The 17,638-nt window shown below is 46.4% G+C and overlaps 1 protein-coding gene across 1 annotated transcript; it reads left to right on the forward strand.

Annotated features, from left to right (window-relative positions):
• Window positions 1-9,092: 9,092 nt before the first annotated feature.
• On the forward strand, window positions 9,093-16,135 carry LOC139598973 (ATP synthase subunit alpha, mitochondrial-like). Its single transcript, XM_071445911.1, has 12 exons — window positions 9,093-9,243; window positions 10,324-10,402; window positions 11,473-11,642; window positions 12,405-12,578; window positions 12,658-12,824; window positions 12,969-13,117; window positions 13,764-13,915; window positions 14,046-14,270; window positions 14,378-14,485; window positions 15,027-15,171; window positions 15,398-15,548; window positions 15,926-16,135. The coding sequence occupies exons 1-12, from the start codon at window positions 9,184-9,186 to the stop codon at window positions 16,005-16,007; spliced, it is 1,662 nt and encodes a 553-aa protein (XP_071302012.1). The 5' UTR covers window positions 9,093-9,183; the 3' UTR covers window positions 16,008-16,135.
• The last annotated feature ends 1,503 nt before the right edge of the window (window positions 16,136-17,638 follow it).

Raw genomic sequence — 17,638 nt, forward strand, 5'->3', positions numbered from 1 at the left:
GCTGCGATCTCTTCCCTGGGTCTACTTACTACTAGAACCGGGTTGGGTCCGACTGATTGGGATACTGAAGCTGGGAGTCTGATAATTTGTATGTTCGCCCGGATGCTGCGGTTAGGGAGATGAGCATACGCTGTCCACACTTTACCTGTGGCCCAGGCATCATGGGTGGGCTGCAGGATTGTCATTATATAACCTGTGCAAGTGTGCTGTTTCAAGCCTCCGGGCATAAGCGCATACCCATCTCCGTCATATTTTGGTTCGATACAGCCGTGTGGAGTGTACTTAATTTGCAGGAACTTATCCGGCTGTTGAGGCATCCATCTATTGCTTATCACAATAGTTTCACACCCCCAATATCCATGCCCTGGGTAATTACAATAACTTTTTCCTGGGTTGGAAGCAGGGCACCAGTACATCCCAAATACTGTTGTCTCCTGAAATCTGGGGTGCCCTGTATGCATGGGAAAAATGTCTTTTAACCTGAACTCGAAAGATGGGATGTTGGCTGTAACAATTTCTTTGATGACCCCCTCACCTGAGAGATGGCATAGAACCCACCTGAATGGCTGGTGAGGGTAATGTTTTGTGTCTGCTTGTCCTCCGCCTACTAACCCTAGAAACAAGATTACACAGAGATACCGTTGCTGCTTTAACTTTGATGGCGCGAGCTTCTCAGGTGATGTCGGGTTGCTCGTTGGCCTCTCTCTCTTTCCCAGTAGTGGGGCATTTGAGTTTCGGGGACGTCCAATGATCCAGTCCTGCAAACAAAGTCTCACAATTCTCATGAGTTTCCCTTTGAAGGTCTGGTTTGATAGATTTGAGTGGACACCATTTAATGTCCCCGTCTTTTTTAACGGCCGCATATCCCCGCCCCGTGAGCACTAATCTCCAACCCTGTTCCCACTCCCCTAGTTCATTTTTGATCACCACCCGTGGGCCTTCTTCTAGCGCCCGAGTGGCCCAGTGTCTCTGAGCAGGACTGTTTGTTTCGTCCCCCCTAGGGAATTGATTTAACGCTAGCAGCGCAGTTGCCAGCATGCGCGCCTGGTCACCCGGGGGAATGGCATTGGTGAAGCCTTCTGCCTTTGCTAGCACTTCCAGCTTAGTTTTCAGAGTCTGGTTTGCTCTTTCGACGATGGCTTGCCCGGTGCTGTTGTATGGGATGCCATGCACCAAGGCGATGTTCCATTTCGAGGCGAATGCTTGGACTACCTTTGAGATGAAGTTTGGGCCGTTATCTGTTTTGATCTGTTTTGGAACTCCAAGCCATGCCATGGCTGTTAGCCAATGTTGGATGGTCGCTTTGGAATCGGTCTTGAGATGCTGTGTGGCCACAATCATGCCGCTGTACGTATCTACAGTAACCGCGAGCCACGCTCGGGGTTTCAACAGCTGGCATTGTGTAAAGTCTGTTTGCCATATTTCTGAGGCTTTGAGGCCTCTGGGGTTGACGCCACTCAACCACAGTGGCGACTTCTGGCAGTGGGGGCACATAGCGACGACGTGCTTTGCGTCCGCAGTAGAAGTCCCGCACCTTTTCGCAAGCGCTTTAGCTCCGATGTGAAGGGATTCGTGCAACTGACGAGCTTCTTTCAGTGTCCATATGCCCTTTTCAGCGGCGTCAGCCTTGTCGTTGCCTATTTGGTAGAATCCTTTGACCGGGTCGTGGCTGTTGACGTGGATGACTGATATGGTGCCTTTCCGTGAATAGAGTGCTTCCTCCAGCATCGTTGCCACTGTGGACACTGACACACCTGGTCCGGACATGGCTAGGCAGAGCTTGGCCACAAATATGGAATCAGTCACAATGTTAAGGTGTTCTTCTGGGAACAGTCCGCACGCTAGCACTACAGCTGCTGCTTCAAGCTGTTGGACCGAAAGCGTGGGGTCGGTTGCCTTGACACATTGCCACTGTTCTCCTGACTGCCATACTGCCACCGTGGTGGAGGTCTGCGATGATGCATCCGTGAAGATGGTTGGTCCCGCCCGCGGTCGGTCAAGTACTTTTGGTGGGAGGTCGATATTGATGACCGTGAGCAGCCGAGTCCAAGGGGGTTTTTCCGCGTAGCGAATCTCTCCTCCAAAGCCTGTAAAGGCCATGGCTAAATATTCCGATATTGTTGTTGACTGCGCAGAGAGCTGTTTGTGGAGAGGCAAGCTTATCCTGGAAGGTTCGATGCCCAGATGTCTTAGGGCAAGTTTCCTGCCTTTCATGATGAGGCTGCAGAGGCGCTCGACTCCCAGGGAAAAGGCACGCGACGGTTTCCCCAAGACCACCCATAGTATTGGTTGGGCCTTGTCGGGGGGTCCTTGGGCTAAGGCTCCCACTCCCCCCTTTTTTGTGAAGTGGACATACAGATCGACTGGAGCACTTGAGTCCCATCTGGTGAGCATGCTCTCTGACATCTGACATTCGATGAAGTTGAGCGAGCTTACCGCTTCCGGTGTCAGGGTTTTTTGCTCCCATGGGTTCTTCCCTTTCAAGAGGTCATTCAGAGGGTCCATGACCTCGGGAGGAATCAGGACGATGTTGCGGAGCCACTGTAAGGACCCTACCAGCTGTTGCATGTCGTGGAGCGTCTTGATGTCTCAGCGGATTTTCATCTGGGGAGGAGTTATGTAGGAGCTTGTGATTCCCACTCCTAGGAAGGTCACGCACGGTCCCTTTTTTATTTTTGCACTCGCTACCTCAAAGCCATTTGTCCTTAAGGTCTCGGAGATGGTAGACACCAGCTGGTCCACTTGTCTCGTGGATGGTGCGGCGATCAGGATGTCGTTCATGTACTGCACAATGGTTACAGTTGGATTGCTCTGCCGGACTGGTGCTAGCGCTCAGTCCACGGTGATCTGGCAGATGGTCGGAGAGTTGAGCATTCCTTGTGGAAGCATCCTCCATTGGAAGCGTAGGTTGGGCCACTGGCTGTTTGGGAAGACGATGGAGAAGGCGAAACGCTCCTTGTCGTCTTCGTGCAGGGGAATAGAAAAGAAGCAGTCTTTGATGTCGAGCACTGCACAGGGTTGTCCTTTCGGTATCACAGAGTTCATGGGCAGCGAAGTTTGCACAGGGCCCATAGGCTGGATTCTCTTGTTCACTTCTCGCAAGTCGTGCAGGAGTCGAAAGCCTTCACCAGATCATTTAGGTATTACGAAGATAGGAGTGTTCCATGGACTCATGGAGGGTTCTATATGATTCTTGTGTAATTCACGGCTAACTAACTCAATGAGGGCAGTCATTCGAGGCGTTGACAAGGGCCACTGTTCGACCCACACTGGGTCGGCTGATTTCCAAGTCAGCTTGATGGGCAATGGCGGGTACGCGACAGTGGCCCTTAGAATAAATTTGTCACCCTAACATCCAGCAGGGCTAGGGCATCCCTCCCTAGCAAGGGTGGGCAGTCCGACATCACATATACAGTGAGGGTGATAGTTCTTCCTGGTCCTCTCTCGGTGCAGAGGGTTATTGCCACTGGTTGTGTGCTCTTGTGGGCTCGGGACAGCCCTCCAACTCCGCCCACCATGGAGGCTACTTCTAGCTTCCATGGTCGAGGCCAATGTATGTCTGGGATGACGGTGACATCTGACCCTGTGTCCACCCAAAAGGGAAGGCAGATGGCCGAGTCGTCGGAGCTGTTGTGGAGACGACACACTGCCCACACGATCAGTGGGTGTTTCCCCACCTTCGCGGCGAAGGCCACCCATGGGTCCCGTTCCCATGCTTTCATGGCCAAAGCCACCCAGGGGCCTCGGCCCCAGGGAGAGGTTCTTGGTATTCCTGAGGTGCAGATGGGTTCGATTGAGCCATTGGCTGGGCGACAAAGTTGGTCATTCCCTGAGAGGGTGGTGGTGGTGGGCATGAAAGCCGTGTGCCCCATTGGGGGTTGCTGTAGCTGGGCCGCTGCATGTTCCAGGTGGGAGGAGGCTGGATACGGCCCGGCTGCCCCCTCCCTCTCCCGTTTCCCTGATGCCTGGATCTGCATTCCTTAGCTAAATGCCCTTTCTTTCCACATGCCCAGCATGGTCCCCTAGGTCTCCCCTGGCGTGGTGGAGCAGCTGCTGGTGGGTGCCCTGACTGGGGGCAGTTTGTTGCCACGTGCCCAGCTTGGCCACACTTAAAGCATGCCATGACACTCGTTATTGCAGTGTGAACTGCTGCTTGAGTGGGAGCTAGGTGTTCTTCTTTTGCAACGTGTCTGATCATGGCAGCTATATTAGACCCCTGCGGCAGTGATCTTAAAATGTCCTTGGTGGCTGAGTTGCATTGCTGGCGTAGGCACTCTGCCAGCACAGGACCCTTTGCCTCTGAGGGTAATGTTGAGGAGTCCAAGGCAGCCTGTAAACGATCCACAAACTAAGTGAAGCTTTCACTCTCACTCTGCTTTATTGTGGACCAAGGCGACGGTTTGGCTATTACTTTGGAAGCAACACGGATGGCTTCTCGGGCAGCACGGGTTGTTGTCATAACCTCATGTGCCCGCAAGCCCTCAGCCTGTGCCTGAGGGGTGATCATTGTAGGGTCTGTGCCCATTAGCCTCTGTATGCTGGAGCCATGCAGTGGATGATCTGCCCCTGTTACCAGGGCCAGCTGCTTAATACAGTTATCCTCCCATTCCTGCTTAAAAACGATCATCCCTGCCCCATCAAAAATCATTCTGCAAGTCTGCTTAATATCAAAAGGTAACATGTCATCCCCTCCAAAAACGCTGTCAATGAGTGTGGAAACCATGGCAGAATTAATTCCCCTATCTGCAATTGCTTTAATAATTGCCTGCACGTCTTTCGGGTTTACCGGGGAATAGGTCCTTTGATTCCCGCCGGCTCCCCCCACCCGAACCGGGAACACCAGTTTTGCCGACGGAGTCCATTCAGCAGACGCTATTTTTATTTTCCGCCAATCTGTAAGCGGAGTTCGATCTTTCTCCGATATCACCTTCACCCATGCAGGAGCGCTGTGGCTAGTGACCTTATATGCCGCTGCTCTCCTTCTGTTAAAACCCGAATCCGAGTCGGAACTCCCCGATCCCCTCTCGAGCTCGGAGCTCGAGTCCGAGTCCGAGCCGGAAGTTGACTGCCCGGACGTTTCCGGGCTGCTCTGCCTTTTTCTCGGGCTCCGACCCCGCCCCTTCTTGCGGGGGTCGGGCCGTTCCCTCCCCCTGGGGTCCCCCCGCCTCCTACTGGGGGAGGTCCTTGCCCTATAAGGACCTAAAGTGAACTGAGCGCTCTGATTGGCCTTACGCTCCTCCGCGGGGGCCGCCCCGTCCCCCCGCTCGCCCGCGCATGCGTTGTTAAGCAGGCTGACTGCATTTCCGCCCGCCGTGTTTCCCTTTCCGCCCTGAACACGCGGTTCGGCGCCATTTTCAAACGCATACGGAGGGGGTGCGCTTTTATCCACCCCTTCGGGGTGCGGCAATTTCGCCGCCTCCCGCGCTTCCTCCGTTAACCCCCGCCGAAACGTCCGCGCGCGTTCCCCCCCCTCTGATGGTGAAGCGGTCTGCTCGGGGGAATCCAGCGTTCGCGGTTCCGCGGTGCCGATCTGATCGAAGCCCTCCGCGGTCTGCGTTGCCGCGCCCACCCCCAACTGCGGCGTCGCTAATAACCGAGCCTGCGCGGCTTTCCAGGTCTCCTGCTCTTCTCTAGCTTTCTGCAGAGCCTGCACGACTCTGCCCCATGACTTTAGAGCTTTCCCTGAGCCTGAGGACATAGTCTCCTCAGCTAAAACCTTTGTACAAGTATCCCATATCTCCGGATGGAGAATATCCACCGGGCTGTCTATCGCCCCCAGCTTAATAAGTCTCGGTATAGCAAGACATAAATCTTTTAGCTTACAATCAGTCCCCCATTGAGCATGCATCTGAGTTACGACCTTCGCTATGGCTTCCATGGTCCACGCTGGTCTGGGGGCGTCCCCCCTGCTGCACTAGGCCTGCTGTGCAGCCGCCGGTCCCCTGTCCAGGCGAAATCCCGAACTCCGGGCGCTGCGATTCCCGGGTTTCGGCACCAGATGTTGGCGTTATGGCCTAGCGACCTGGTTCGGGAAGTCCGGCACGGTGACCCAAGGCCCAGGGTCACTCGGTCCAATGCTACATACACCAATGTGGTGGACAGCAAAATGGCGTTTATTGAGGGGTCTCAGGGGTATTTATAGCTTGGGCAGTCTGTGTCATTTCCCTCTGCTCATGTCCGGCCGGGTGTGGCCGGGTACAGAGCAAAGGTCAGACTGCAGGGTGAGGGGGAGCTTCTTATTTACCCGTACAGCCCGAGATCTTCCGCACGCAGATCCCTAGCTCTCCACAGTCACTCATTTTTTGTCTTTTCCTTTTTGGGATATCGACAAGGCCATGCCACAGGTGTTACCAAAAGCTGTATATGGGAAGACATTGAGGTTCCTTTTTTATTTCTCACGCTCATGTCAACAGTCACTGTTATAACCCGTCCAAATTAGGTAATTGCATGCACAATGGGAAAAAGTACTGGATTGCAGAGAACTTAGGAACAAGTGGCAACAGGATGGGAAGTCAATGCCCAAAAGGGGAGAGATTGATTTGTTTCACCTACGTTATTGGGAACAAAGCACAAGATTTAGCAATTGATAAACACAAAGACTAAGCCAGTACAACCACCTAAACCTGTGACAATCTCAACTGACAATTTGTAAACGAAACTTGAACAGCAATTAGAAAAAGAAATAGGTATCTCAAGGATGGGTAAAAACCAGTTTGTGGAATGGGGGGAAAGAATAAGTTGAGAACTTAACCAATTGTTGGGTCTGTGGAGGGGCTTTGATGGCAGAAGAATGGCCACGGAAAGGCAGAAGCTTAGGCCCAATTGAGCTCCTTAAGTGGAACCAAACAAGTATAAGTGGAGAAAATTGACCAGAGGGGTGGATTTTGAGTTCAATAGTCATAGGGGAAGAATGTCTCTGGCGCACTGGGAAAAAGTTCATTCATGAAGTAGGAAAAACTCCCTGTAAAAGATGCAAGGTTAGTAACAGAACTTCTGTATGGTGAGTCCCAGAATAACCAACCATGTACTGGACCCAGGAAAAAGTAAAAAAAGGAAATTGTAAGTATGATAATAAAATCAGACTTTTCCAATATAATGATACAGGCAAAAATCCTTACTTTGGCATCCCAGAAATTTCCAAATTTTGGGAGAATATAGATCAGCAAAAGTTTGACTATTGGAAAGCTCCAGATGGCTTATTTTGGATATGTGGAAAAAGAGCATACCCAAAACTCCCCTCTCAGTGGAAAGGGAGCTGCACTCTGGGAATCATACAGCCAGGATTTTTTCTTTTGCCAGGACCTGATGGGGATCAATTAGGGATAGCAGTTTATGAGGATCTAAAGAGAAACAAAAGAGATTTGATTGGAGGATTCCAAAAATGGGGAGATGAGGAATGGTCCCCATAATGCATATTGGAAACATATGGGCCAGTCACCTGGGCACAAGATGGGAGTTGGGGAAATCGGACCCCAATTTAAATGCTAAATCATATTATAAGACTGCAAGCCGCTGTAGAGATAATAACAAACAGAACTGGTCGGGCAATGGAATTAATAACAAGGCAACAAACCCAAATGAGAGCGACCGTGTATCAGAATAGGTTGGCTTTAGACTATCTATTAGATGAAGAAGGGGGTGTTTGTAGAAAATTCAATACATCAGATTGTTGTTTAAAAATAGATGACAATGGGGATGTTGTCCTGGATATAGTCAATGATATCAGAAAAATCACCCATGTACCGGTTCAAAAGTGGGAATCAGTGCTAAATACTAGCTGGTGGGATAACATGTTGGGAATAGAATGATGGAAAAAGTTAGTCTTCTTCCTTTTATGCACTACAGCTGGTCTAATATTTCTTGCTTGTTTGATCCCCTGTTTCATTCGGCTCATCACCAGTGTAGTCCAAGGTATGCAATTAGTGACCATGGATCAAAAGTTGGCTACGACAAACACGGTGCAAAGGATTATGGTGTTAAAGAAACAAAATAATATAGAAGACCCCTTCAGAGAAGTGAGATTGATTTGTGAAGAAAATGAGTGACTAATGAAGGCTAGAAAACCATGAATACTGCTCAAGCCAAATTAATTATAAAAGAGGGAGGATTGTGAAAATTGCATATAATATGGCTCTATGCAGATATTTACTATATGTATTATGTTGTATTGATTAGTAGAGCTGTATTAACATTTTAATAGCATGGTAAATGTAGTTTTGTAGTTAAAATCTAACTTTTGTAGTTAAAATATAAACTATGTATGTGGGATTTTTTTTAAAGACAGGAATGAGGTACTCGCACCAGATAGCAGCCACGGGACACCTAAATGTTTCAGAGAAAAAGCATTTTTTGCTCCATTATCAGAAGAAACTTCTTGCCGCCTCACTCAGTCCTGGAGACGGCATCAGGATTCAGAGGAAGAAGTTGACACTTACCAGACAGAATCCTTTGTTTGAATGGAAGTTATGCATCATGTCTGAGATGTATGAATATGCAATGGGCTATTGCTTTTAAGAGTTAATCCTCTGTTAATGTGTGTCCTTTTTCGGGCTTGTTTTGCCCAGAAAAAGGTACCCGGACTGTCCGTAACTCTTTGTTTTTATTGTCTCATGTTGTCCTAATCCTAATTGTCCAAATTTTTATTACTCTAATTATATTACTATTTTTATAACCATTTTATTACTATTAAACTTTTAAAAATTTAAAAACAAGTGATTGGCGTTTTTCACACAGAGCCTAGGCGAGATGCCAGCACTTCTCTACCACATTTTTCTTCTACTGCGCAGCTGCTACATTGAGACGGGCGGTCAGGAGTGCAAGCACTCACAGCTCGCATAAAGGGGTGGAGAGGTCACTGCCCCAACTACCCCCGGCCCGGCCCACCACCACTCTCCGCCTTTTCCGCCCGCCGAGGGACATTTCAAGGGCGCATATATATATATATATAAAAGTATGCATCTGTTCCCCCATTGCTCAGAGGCGCGAAAGGCAAAAGACGCCGGGACACTTGAGAAGACCGGCGGGGGAAGCAATTCCCGGCCTCGCCCCGCTCCGCCTCCTGGGCGGGGATCGTCGTAATAAGAGGCGGAGCGAGCTGCCGCCATTTTGGGCTGGTAGTGGTGGCTTGTATCTTGTCTTCTGTCTGCTTCGGTCTTGCCTGGAGGCGTTGTCGCTGCTATCGTCATGTTCTCCACCGGCGTGGCTGCCTCCCTTGCCCGCTCCCTGCCTCGGCAGGCCAGCCTGGTGAGCGCATTCTCCCCTTCCTGCAGTGAGCGAAGGTGGTGGGTGGGAGGCAGCCGCCGCCGCCATCTTGGAGGCAGCGGTGACTTTGAGAGGCTGCGGCCTCCCGCTCTCGGGAGTTTGGGATGGGGGGGCTCACCTTAGCGCTGGGTGTCAGCGGGGCCAGACCTGCTGAGAGAGCGAGGGTGCCCTTACTTTGGAGGTGGAGGCGGGGGATGGGGGATGAGGGGGGGGGGAGGTGTCTAGGGGACGGCCTGTCCTTCCCCGGTGATGTTGCTTGATGCTGTTGGGGTTCAGGTTAATGTCTGAAAGCTGCCCGATCCCAATCAAAGTGAGGGATTTGCACTGCAAAACTTTCCCAGGTAGTGGGTTTCCCCCCCCATCCCCGTGTTGGTGGGGAAGAGTGAGGGTGTGAAGATCTGTCCCGACCTGTTCCCGCTGGTGTCCCTTGAGAAGGTGAACGGAGGAGACGCCTGCCCAGGCGTTCAGAGAAATAGCATTAACGGTGCCTGGAGCTGCACTGGGAGCTTTACTTAGGACATAAGATTCTAACATTTTATTGCATTTGTTATCACAGATTTATTTTGGTTTTTTGGTCGTTATTTTTGCTCTCGTCTATGTTCTAGCCATACCAGCAATTTTGCCGATTTTTTTTTTTTTTTTTTTTAGGAAGGCCAACCCTTAGAAAACACAGTGTTATTTCTCTCTTGTGGAGAACCGTGAGGGTTGTGGTGATTTCTTTCTGCCCCAAGCATTTGGTGTTCAGCACAAAGTTGGCAAGCGAGAAGAGGTGTTGCTTTGGGATCTGCTGTGGTACTGTGGTGGTGACAGCAGTGCAATGCAGAAAAATGCGGCGAATAACTTAGAGCAATCTCTTTTACCAGCTGTCCTTGCTTAGTAGTGCTGGATTTGGTTCCATAATTAAAACTTGTGATTGGAGTGCTGTGGAGCTAAACTCAAAACTGAGAGATGTTAAATTTATAAGCTCATGATCAAAAATGTCATGATCAAAAATGTCTTTCAACCTTTTTTTTTTAATGAATGAGGAAATTTTACTGTTACTGAAGCAATTGCCTGTTTTAGATTTCCAGAAACACCCTGGGTGCAGCATTTGTTGCTACAAGAAACCTCCATGCCTCCAAAACATGCTTTCAGAAAACTGGTGAGTCTGCGGAAGGTCTTCATATAACAGTGTGGTTTAAGAACTTGGTCTGTCAGACAAAAGGAAATTTGAATATGGTGCGTGTATCAGTTGACAGAATGCTTGAGGACATTTATGTACTGACAGTATTTAACTGAACTTTTGCATAGTCACATGCAGCAGACTTCACTTTAATAACTCTTTAGATTATGCCCAAACCAAGGAGTGGTCACATGTCAGTTTACACAGTTTACCTGCTTTGTGAGGATTCCATTCAGAATTATTTTATTCTGATATTCAGAACTCTTGCAGAATTATTTGGGAAAATAAAAAGCCTCAAGTTCTAGTTTTCTGTCTTGTTTGTAAAAGTATGAAGGAACAGATGACTCCCAGACCTGTCAGTGTTTTATCCTTTAGCATAACTTTTTGCTGCTAGCATTTTGGTGTTTAGAGAAAACAGTGGCCTTGCATAGCTGTGTTTTTGATAGTGGTTCATATACAATTTTCAAAGTGGCTTGGGGTTATTAAATGTATTAGGAAATAAAAATTTCACAATTTTATTTACTGTTTCCTGGCTGGGGAAATAAAGAGTTGTTGGAGGTACACTGCCAAACAAGTTTGAGGAATATGGAGAATACATTTTTACAGCTTATATTGAACAATTTGCTTCTTAAATGTATCAAGTTCCTTTAAATATATTTGGATCTTGGATTGCAAATCACAGGGTGTTTGATGCCTCCAGTTTAAGTAGCCTCTCTGCAAGTGGAGTGAGAATGTCTGTTCTTAGCCTATGACTAATTATTTAATTTCTTTTTAGAGCGAGAGATTGTTAATAGTGTAAGACATGAAGGAAACTGGTAACTAAACAGTCATCAATGTTTTAATTGGAGCTGTCATGTAATGATGTGTTGAAGCTGCTTTTCTTAGCTGGGAATACAGAAGCTGTTATTTATCTTATGCATCTAGCATGTTGCTTGCTAGACTTCATGGCATACCAGAGAGAGCACCTTGGCCTGTGAATTCAAGACAAGCTTACTGAATTCATATCTTGCCTTAATGTGCTTAGTCAGGTGTGAAATGTCTCTTTTCAGGTACTGCTGAGGTATCCTCTATTCTTGAGGAACGTATTTTGGGAGCTGACACCTCTGCTGAACTTGAGGAGACTGGCCGTGTGCTCTCAATTGGTGATGGTATTGCCCGCGTGTATGGCCTAAGAAATGTCCAAGCAGAAGAAATGGTTGAATTCTCTTCTGGATTGAAGGTAAGCTTTCACTAAAGCAGTTTGTTTAGCCTAGAAATATATTGTTTTTAAAATAAAGACTTTAAAAGGAGAATGAGACTGTTCTTGGAGGTACCCATATGAACCTCTTGCAAACTTCATTTCAACTTTAATAAGTAGTAACTAATTAATGTAATGCTACAAAAAGCAAATATTCTTTGAATTCATAACACTTTGCTTTCAGTGTCTGGTTCTTGGCTAACACTTAAATTTTGTGTGTCTTCATCTAGGAAGTAGAAGAACTAATCTTCTATTGGATTTTGTTTTCTTTGGTTTCATGCTGGCTTTTTTGTTTACTGTTGAATAACAGCCTTGTCTTATATTAGAATAAAAAAGCTGTCTGACTATTCTGAGAGTACTGCAACAGCTCTTATAATTTTTATAACCTAACTCGCCTTGGCCAGAGAAATAAGCTAGCGTTTTTCCCTCACAATTCCTAGGCAAGAGATAAATGTTGTATTTGAATCCTGCTTATCCTTTCTGTTCTTTTTAGAGATAAATGACAATGCTAGACTGCTGCAGTATAATTATGTGGTAAGTTGAAGGCTTAGGCAGGCAGGTTCTCTAACCAATATGGAAATAGATGCATTGTTCATAAAAGCAGCACATCGACTATTGTTACAAATAAGATTGAGGTAGATTATGTGGCATACTCTACACTGTAGAATCATCACATTGATATTAAACTGTGTTTTTGTAGATATTGGTATGGGTTTTCTCAGGATTATGTGACCTTTGTCCTAGGGTATGTCCTTGAATTTGGAGCCCGACAACGTTGGTGTTGTTGTGTTTGGTAATGACAGACTGATCAAGGAGGGGGATGTTGTGAAGAGGACTGGTGCCATTGTGGATGTTCCAGTTGGGGAAGAGCTGCTGGGCCGTGTTGTAGATGCCCTGGGTAATCCAATTGATGGGAAGGTAAGTGTAACTAGGTGTTTATTACCTCTGCTTGTATCTATGTGATACAGACTGCAACAGTTTCTTTCTTCTTTTTAAGGGTTCTGTTGCATCTAAGATGCGTAGGAGAGTTGGGTTAAAGGCCCCTGGGATAATTCCCAGAATCTCTGTGCGTGAACCTATGCAGACTGGGATTAAGGCTGTAGACAGCTTGGTGCCAATTGGTCGTGGCCAGCGTGAACTGATAATTGGTGACAGGCAGACCGGGTAAGTTAAAAGCCCAAGCCAAAAAAGTTTCCTTAAAGAGAGACTTGAGTGCAGTGTGCACCAATGTACAGAACTGAATACAAAACTGTGTAGAGGTTGGGAGAACTGCAGGCAGCTTAACTTACCAACCTCTGTGTTACCCAGGAAAACTTCAATTGCAATTGACACAATAATCAACCAGAAACGTTTTAATGATGGGACAGATGAGAAGAAGAAGCTGTACTGTATCTATGTTGCAATTGGCCAGAAGAGATCTACTGTTGCTCAGCTGGTGAAGAGGCTCACTGATGCAGGTACAGATTTTTGAAGGTGGTTGAGCCTGGTAACTAGTAACATCCTGTTCTCATTATAATGCTGAATACTGCTGTGACTTCTCCTAGCTGCAAGTATAGACAGAATTACTTTTTTGATTAAATGAATGAACTACTTTTGTGGACAAGAAATCTTTCTCCATATCTGGGGGGAAAGCAACCCCTTATTTTTGCTACATCGCATTAGAAGACTATTTTGAGGTCCCAAAACTGCTGAGTTTTTTCTGGAAAAGTCAGCCTATTTTTTTTTTTTTTTTTCCTAGCAGAGTTGAGAGGTTCCTCTTGGCAGGCCTGGTGACAAGCTATGGCCTACAAGTATTTATATGGACTTGATGTGTTTCATATGTACGTACATGTGAATGGCAGTTAAAAATTTAAGTGGAGAGACTTGACTGCCCAAACATAAGGGATTAAATGGTAGCATCTTTTCAGGAACAGTTGACCAAGGCTGCATATGTAATAGAGCAACAAACATGTTAATTTAGTACAGTGGGCTTTCCTGTAACAATGTAGTGGTGCTGCCTGGGCTTGCTTTAGCAACTTATTATTTCACATGTTTGTTGCATTTGCTGATTACAGGCATGGTGAGGTAATATACTCAGTGGTGTGTTTCTCCAATTCTTTACAGATGCCATGAAGTACACTATTGTGGTGTCTGCCACAGCATCTGATGCAGCACCCCTTCAGTATCTGGCTCCCTATTCAGGCTGCTCCATGGGTGAATACTTCAGAGACAATGGAAAACATGCATTAATCATCTATGATGACTTGTCCAAGCAGGTCAGGAAACATTGTTTATAGGCCTCATAGTCTAGCATTGGTGTTTATAGCTGTAACATCACCTCAAGTTTAGAAATCCAAAATGTTAAATGAGCTTCTGAGGTCTGAAAGCTTTCTTTATACCATGCAGGCTGTTGCCTATCGTCAGATGTCTCTGCTGCTGCGTCGTCCACCTGGCCGTGAAGCCTACCCAGGTGATGTGTTCTACCTGCACTCTCGACTGCTGGAAAGAGCAGCCAAAATGAATGACTCCTTTGGAGGTGGCTCTCTGACCGCCTTGCCTGTCATTGAAACTCAGGCTGGTGATGTGTCTGCTTACATTCCAACCAATGTCATCTCCATCACTGATGGACAGGTAGGACTTTTCACCTCCCAGTGCACATCTTTGTTATTTACTGCCAGGTCTCTGAGGAGGCTTCCAGGCTTCTGACCAAGATAATAAAACAATTCTCTCTCTTGCAGATCTTCTTGGAAACTGAGTTGTTCTACAAAGGTATCCGTCCAGCCATCAATGTTGGTCTGTCTGTGTCCCGTGTAGGCTCTGCTGCTCAGACCAGGGCTATGAAGCAGGTAAGCATGAAACTACTGCTTCTCTTGCTAGAGATGAGTAGTGTGTAGGCCTTCCAACCCATTTCACTCCAAAGAGCTGTGACTAGAGAGGGGATAAAGCTTTGGATTCCTTAGTGTTATGAAACTATAAAAGAACAAACTTTGGGGATCTCTTTGATGTTTTCATTACTTCTAAATGAGGTGGGGGAGAAAGGAAAATAGTATCTGCATAAAGATGTAGGATTATGTTTCTGTATGCTGAGCCTGAGCTGGGTACTGATCTAACTAGAAATAGAGAATGCTCTCTTAACCATGTGCTTTTAGTCCATATATGGAATTAGGGGTTTAATATCAATGGTTACTGTTTTAAGGAGGCATGCTTATATTAAAAAGTGGGATATTTAGAAATGCAAATAATCATCTGTCAGAATCTTGAGATTCACTTTTCTGGGATAGAAAGTAAAGCTGTCTTGTGACAACTGTCATCTGAAGATAACCTGCAAACTCCTAGATACTTTTAAAAGGTGATCAAACTCAGTCTCATCTGTATCTTGTGTTGTAGGTGGCAGGTACCATGAAGCTGGAATTGGCTCAGTATCGTGAAGTAGCTGCCTTTGCCCAGTTTGGCTCTGATCTGGATGCTGCTACACAACAGCTGCTGAACCGTGGCGTACGTCTGACAGAGCTTCTCAAACAAGGACAGTATGGTGAGTGTCTTGAACTTAAAAAGTCTGCATTTCACATTAGTCTCTTGTGCTAACAAGATTGGTCTTTGTGGCAGCATTTACCATGTCCATTCTGTGCACATGGTCAATGCAGGCTTGCTTGAACCATGTTGTATATATGCAGTTGATCTTCAAAGGAAGGACTGCATAGTACTGGTGTGTCCTGATGTGAGAGTTACTGGTGGCATGAGTGCTCTCTTTTCTGCAGTTCCCATGGCTATCGAGGAACAGGTTGCAGTCATCTATGCTGGTGTAAGAGGTCACTTGGACAAGCTGGAGCCCAGCAAAATTACTAAATTTGAGAGTGCTTTCCTAGCTCATGTACTGAGCCAGCACCAGGCCCTCCTATCCACAATCAGGTATGATTTATCCTGCTTCATCCCAAGGATATTGATTTGATGGCTGGAGTGCAGATAATGGTCCCTGAACTGTTAATTTAGTGTATCCCAGAACATCAGGCCTTAAGCTGCCTGTACCAGAACTGGAAATTAAATCAGCCTTCCAGTTGTCCAGAGCACATCTTCATGACTTTAGTTCTCAGGAAATCCAGTTGATGCTTAAAATGGAGAAATGGTCTTATGTTAGTAGTACAAATTCATGCATCAAACAGAAATGTTTTAATTCATCTAATTTTGTTAGAAACTGGAAGGTTTGCTGTGAAGCCTTTTTTCTTTGTCTTAGGGATTGACCATCTGTCTATTTCTGTGTCAGAAGTTTAACTAAACTCTTTCAACAGGACTGAAGGGAAGATCTCTGACCAGACAGAAGCTAAGTTGAAGGAAATAGTCACAAGTTTCCTGGCTACTTTTGAGGCATAAACATAAAACTGTTCCAAACAGACCAGGCTCTTGTGATCCAGTGCTCCAGTTCAGTCGAAGAAGATTTGAAAGTATGTGCAACTTGAATGTACAGATCTCAATGAGAATAAAAGTTCCTATGTAAAAAGGCTTGTATATTCTGATTGCCTTCTGGTTAGCTGCTTTCACCTTTAAAACTGTGGAGGACTCCCTGTGACATGTGCTTGCTTAAAAGAACTCTGAAAAATTGGGGGCATCTTAACTCCCCAGCTGGATCAAACTCCCCTTACATGAATGAGGAGGTGTAGTGGTTAATTTCTGGAGCTATGACCACAGTTCTCATTGTGACAGCTGAGGATTGCTCTTGCAGTTTTCATACTTTTTGCCAGACAGCTGATCTCTGAGAAAGGCATTCAGCTTGGGAAACAAGTTATGTTTTCTTGTCATAGGTGGTAACTAGCTGGACCTCACAGGAATCTCTAACAACCTGATACTGTTACAGAGTATTTCTTAGAATTGCTGTCAAACCTATCCTGGGGCCTGGCTTTTGCAAGATGGGTTCTCTTGGAACTGAGGTCCTTGTGTCTCAGGACAACTGTAGTTGATTCTAATTCTGTCAGTGAACTGTCAGCAATTATAAGTGGGTGGGAGGGAGGTTATAATACCAGAACATTGCTTTAATTTCCCAACTTCTGCATGCCATGTGAGGTATTAGATTCCAGTGTTAGACCTATCTGGGATGTAGAAAAGTTAAAAGTTGCTCTGTCGCAGACATCTTTCATGAAAAATCCTTTCTTAGGATTTTTCCTTGTGAGAAGCTGCAGTTTCAGCAACCAAAAGTAAACAATGGTTATCTGCTGCTGTGGAATGCAACAGGTAGACCTGTGATTGGTCTCCTGTGGATGTTGGGATTTCCTGACCACTCATGGCAGAGCTGGCTCTTGCTCTGTCTGAGACACAGATCTTTGTTATTCATTCTTTTCTATTCTTAGCTTAGCTAGCTTCTGAAGAAACCTTTTCCTTTCTATTTCTTTTAGTATAGTCTTAATGTAACATATATCATAAAATAATAAATCAAGCCTTCTGATCATGGAGTCAACATTCTCATCTCCATCCTGAAAACCCTTGTGACCAGGGTCACAATTGGTGACCCCTCGACTGAGGAGGACAATCATCACTTGGTGAGACCACCAGAGGAGCATTGCTGCACTGGGTAAGCCCCGAATGTGTGGCATTGATGGTTGCTTCACAAGTGACCACAGTGGATTCTAGCCAGGAGCTGAAGAACTGAAGATCCGAATTTGGACAGAGTTCTCAGCAAGGCTGACCACAAAGAGAACCTTCTGAAAAGCCTCCAGGAAGATGTTCAGAAAGCTCAGCAGCAGCGTGCAGATAGCCAGAGAGTCCTGGACACTGTCACAAGGTACTGTTGGTTTTTGCCCTCCTAAAGATGAGGCCATTCGCAGTTTGTGGCTGCTCATCTGGAGGACTTCTCCCCTAGAGGATGAGGTTCCATTCTCCCCTTCAGAGGAGAAACTTATTGCCCTCTGGCAAAAATGGGGTGAAGAGGACGGAATTCTCCTGTTGGAGACAGATTTCTATGAGTTTTTTCGATGGGCAAAGCTCTTTGGGTTCTTTACGAATGTGCTATA

Source organism: Agelaius tricolor, unplaced genomic scaffold (genome assembly GCF_023055355.1).
Source record: "Agelaius tricolor isolate 1412-34295 unplaced genomic scaffold, bAgeTri1.0.p SCAF_21, whole genome shotgun sequence".
NCBI lineage: Eukaryota > Metazoa > Chordata > Aves > Passeriformes > Icteridae > Agelaius > Agelaius tricolor.

Bases quoted from the DNA above. Each gene is read 5' to 3' on its own strand.
- LOC139598973 (XM_071445911.1), top strand. From the start codon at position 9,184: ATGTTCTCCACCGGCGTGGCTGCCTCCCTTGCCCGCTCCCTGCCTCGG. The intron at 11,643-12,404 runs GTAAGCTTTCAC...CCTTTGTCCTAG, and splicing joins AATTCTCTTCTGGATTGAAG to GGTATGTCCTTGAATTTGGA. The intron at 13,916-14,045 runs GTCAGGAAACAT...TATACCATGCAG, and splicing joins ATGATGACTTGTCCAAGCAG to GCTGTTGCCTATCGTCAGAT.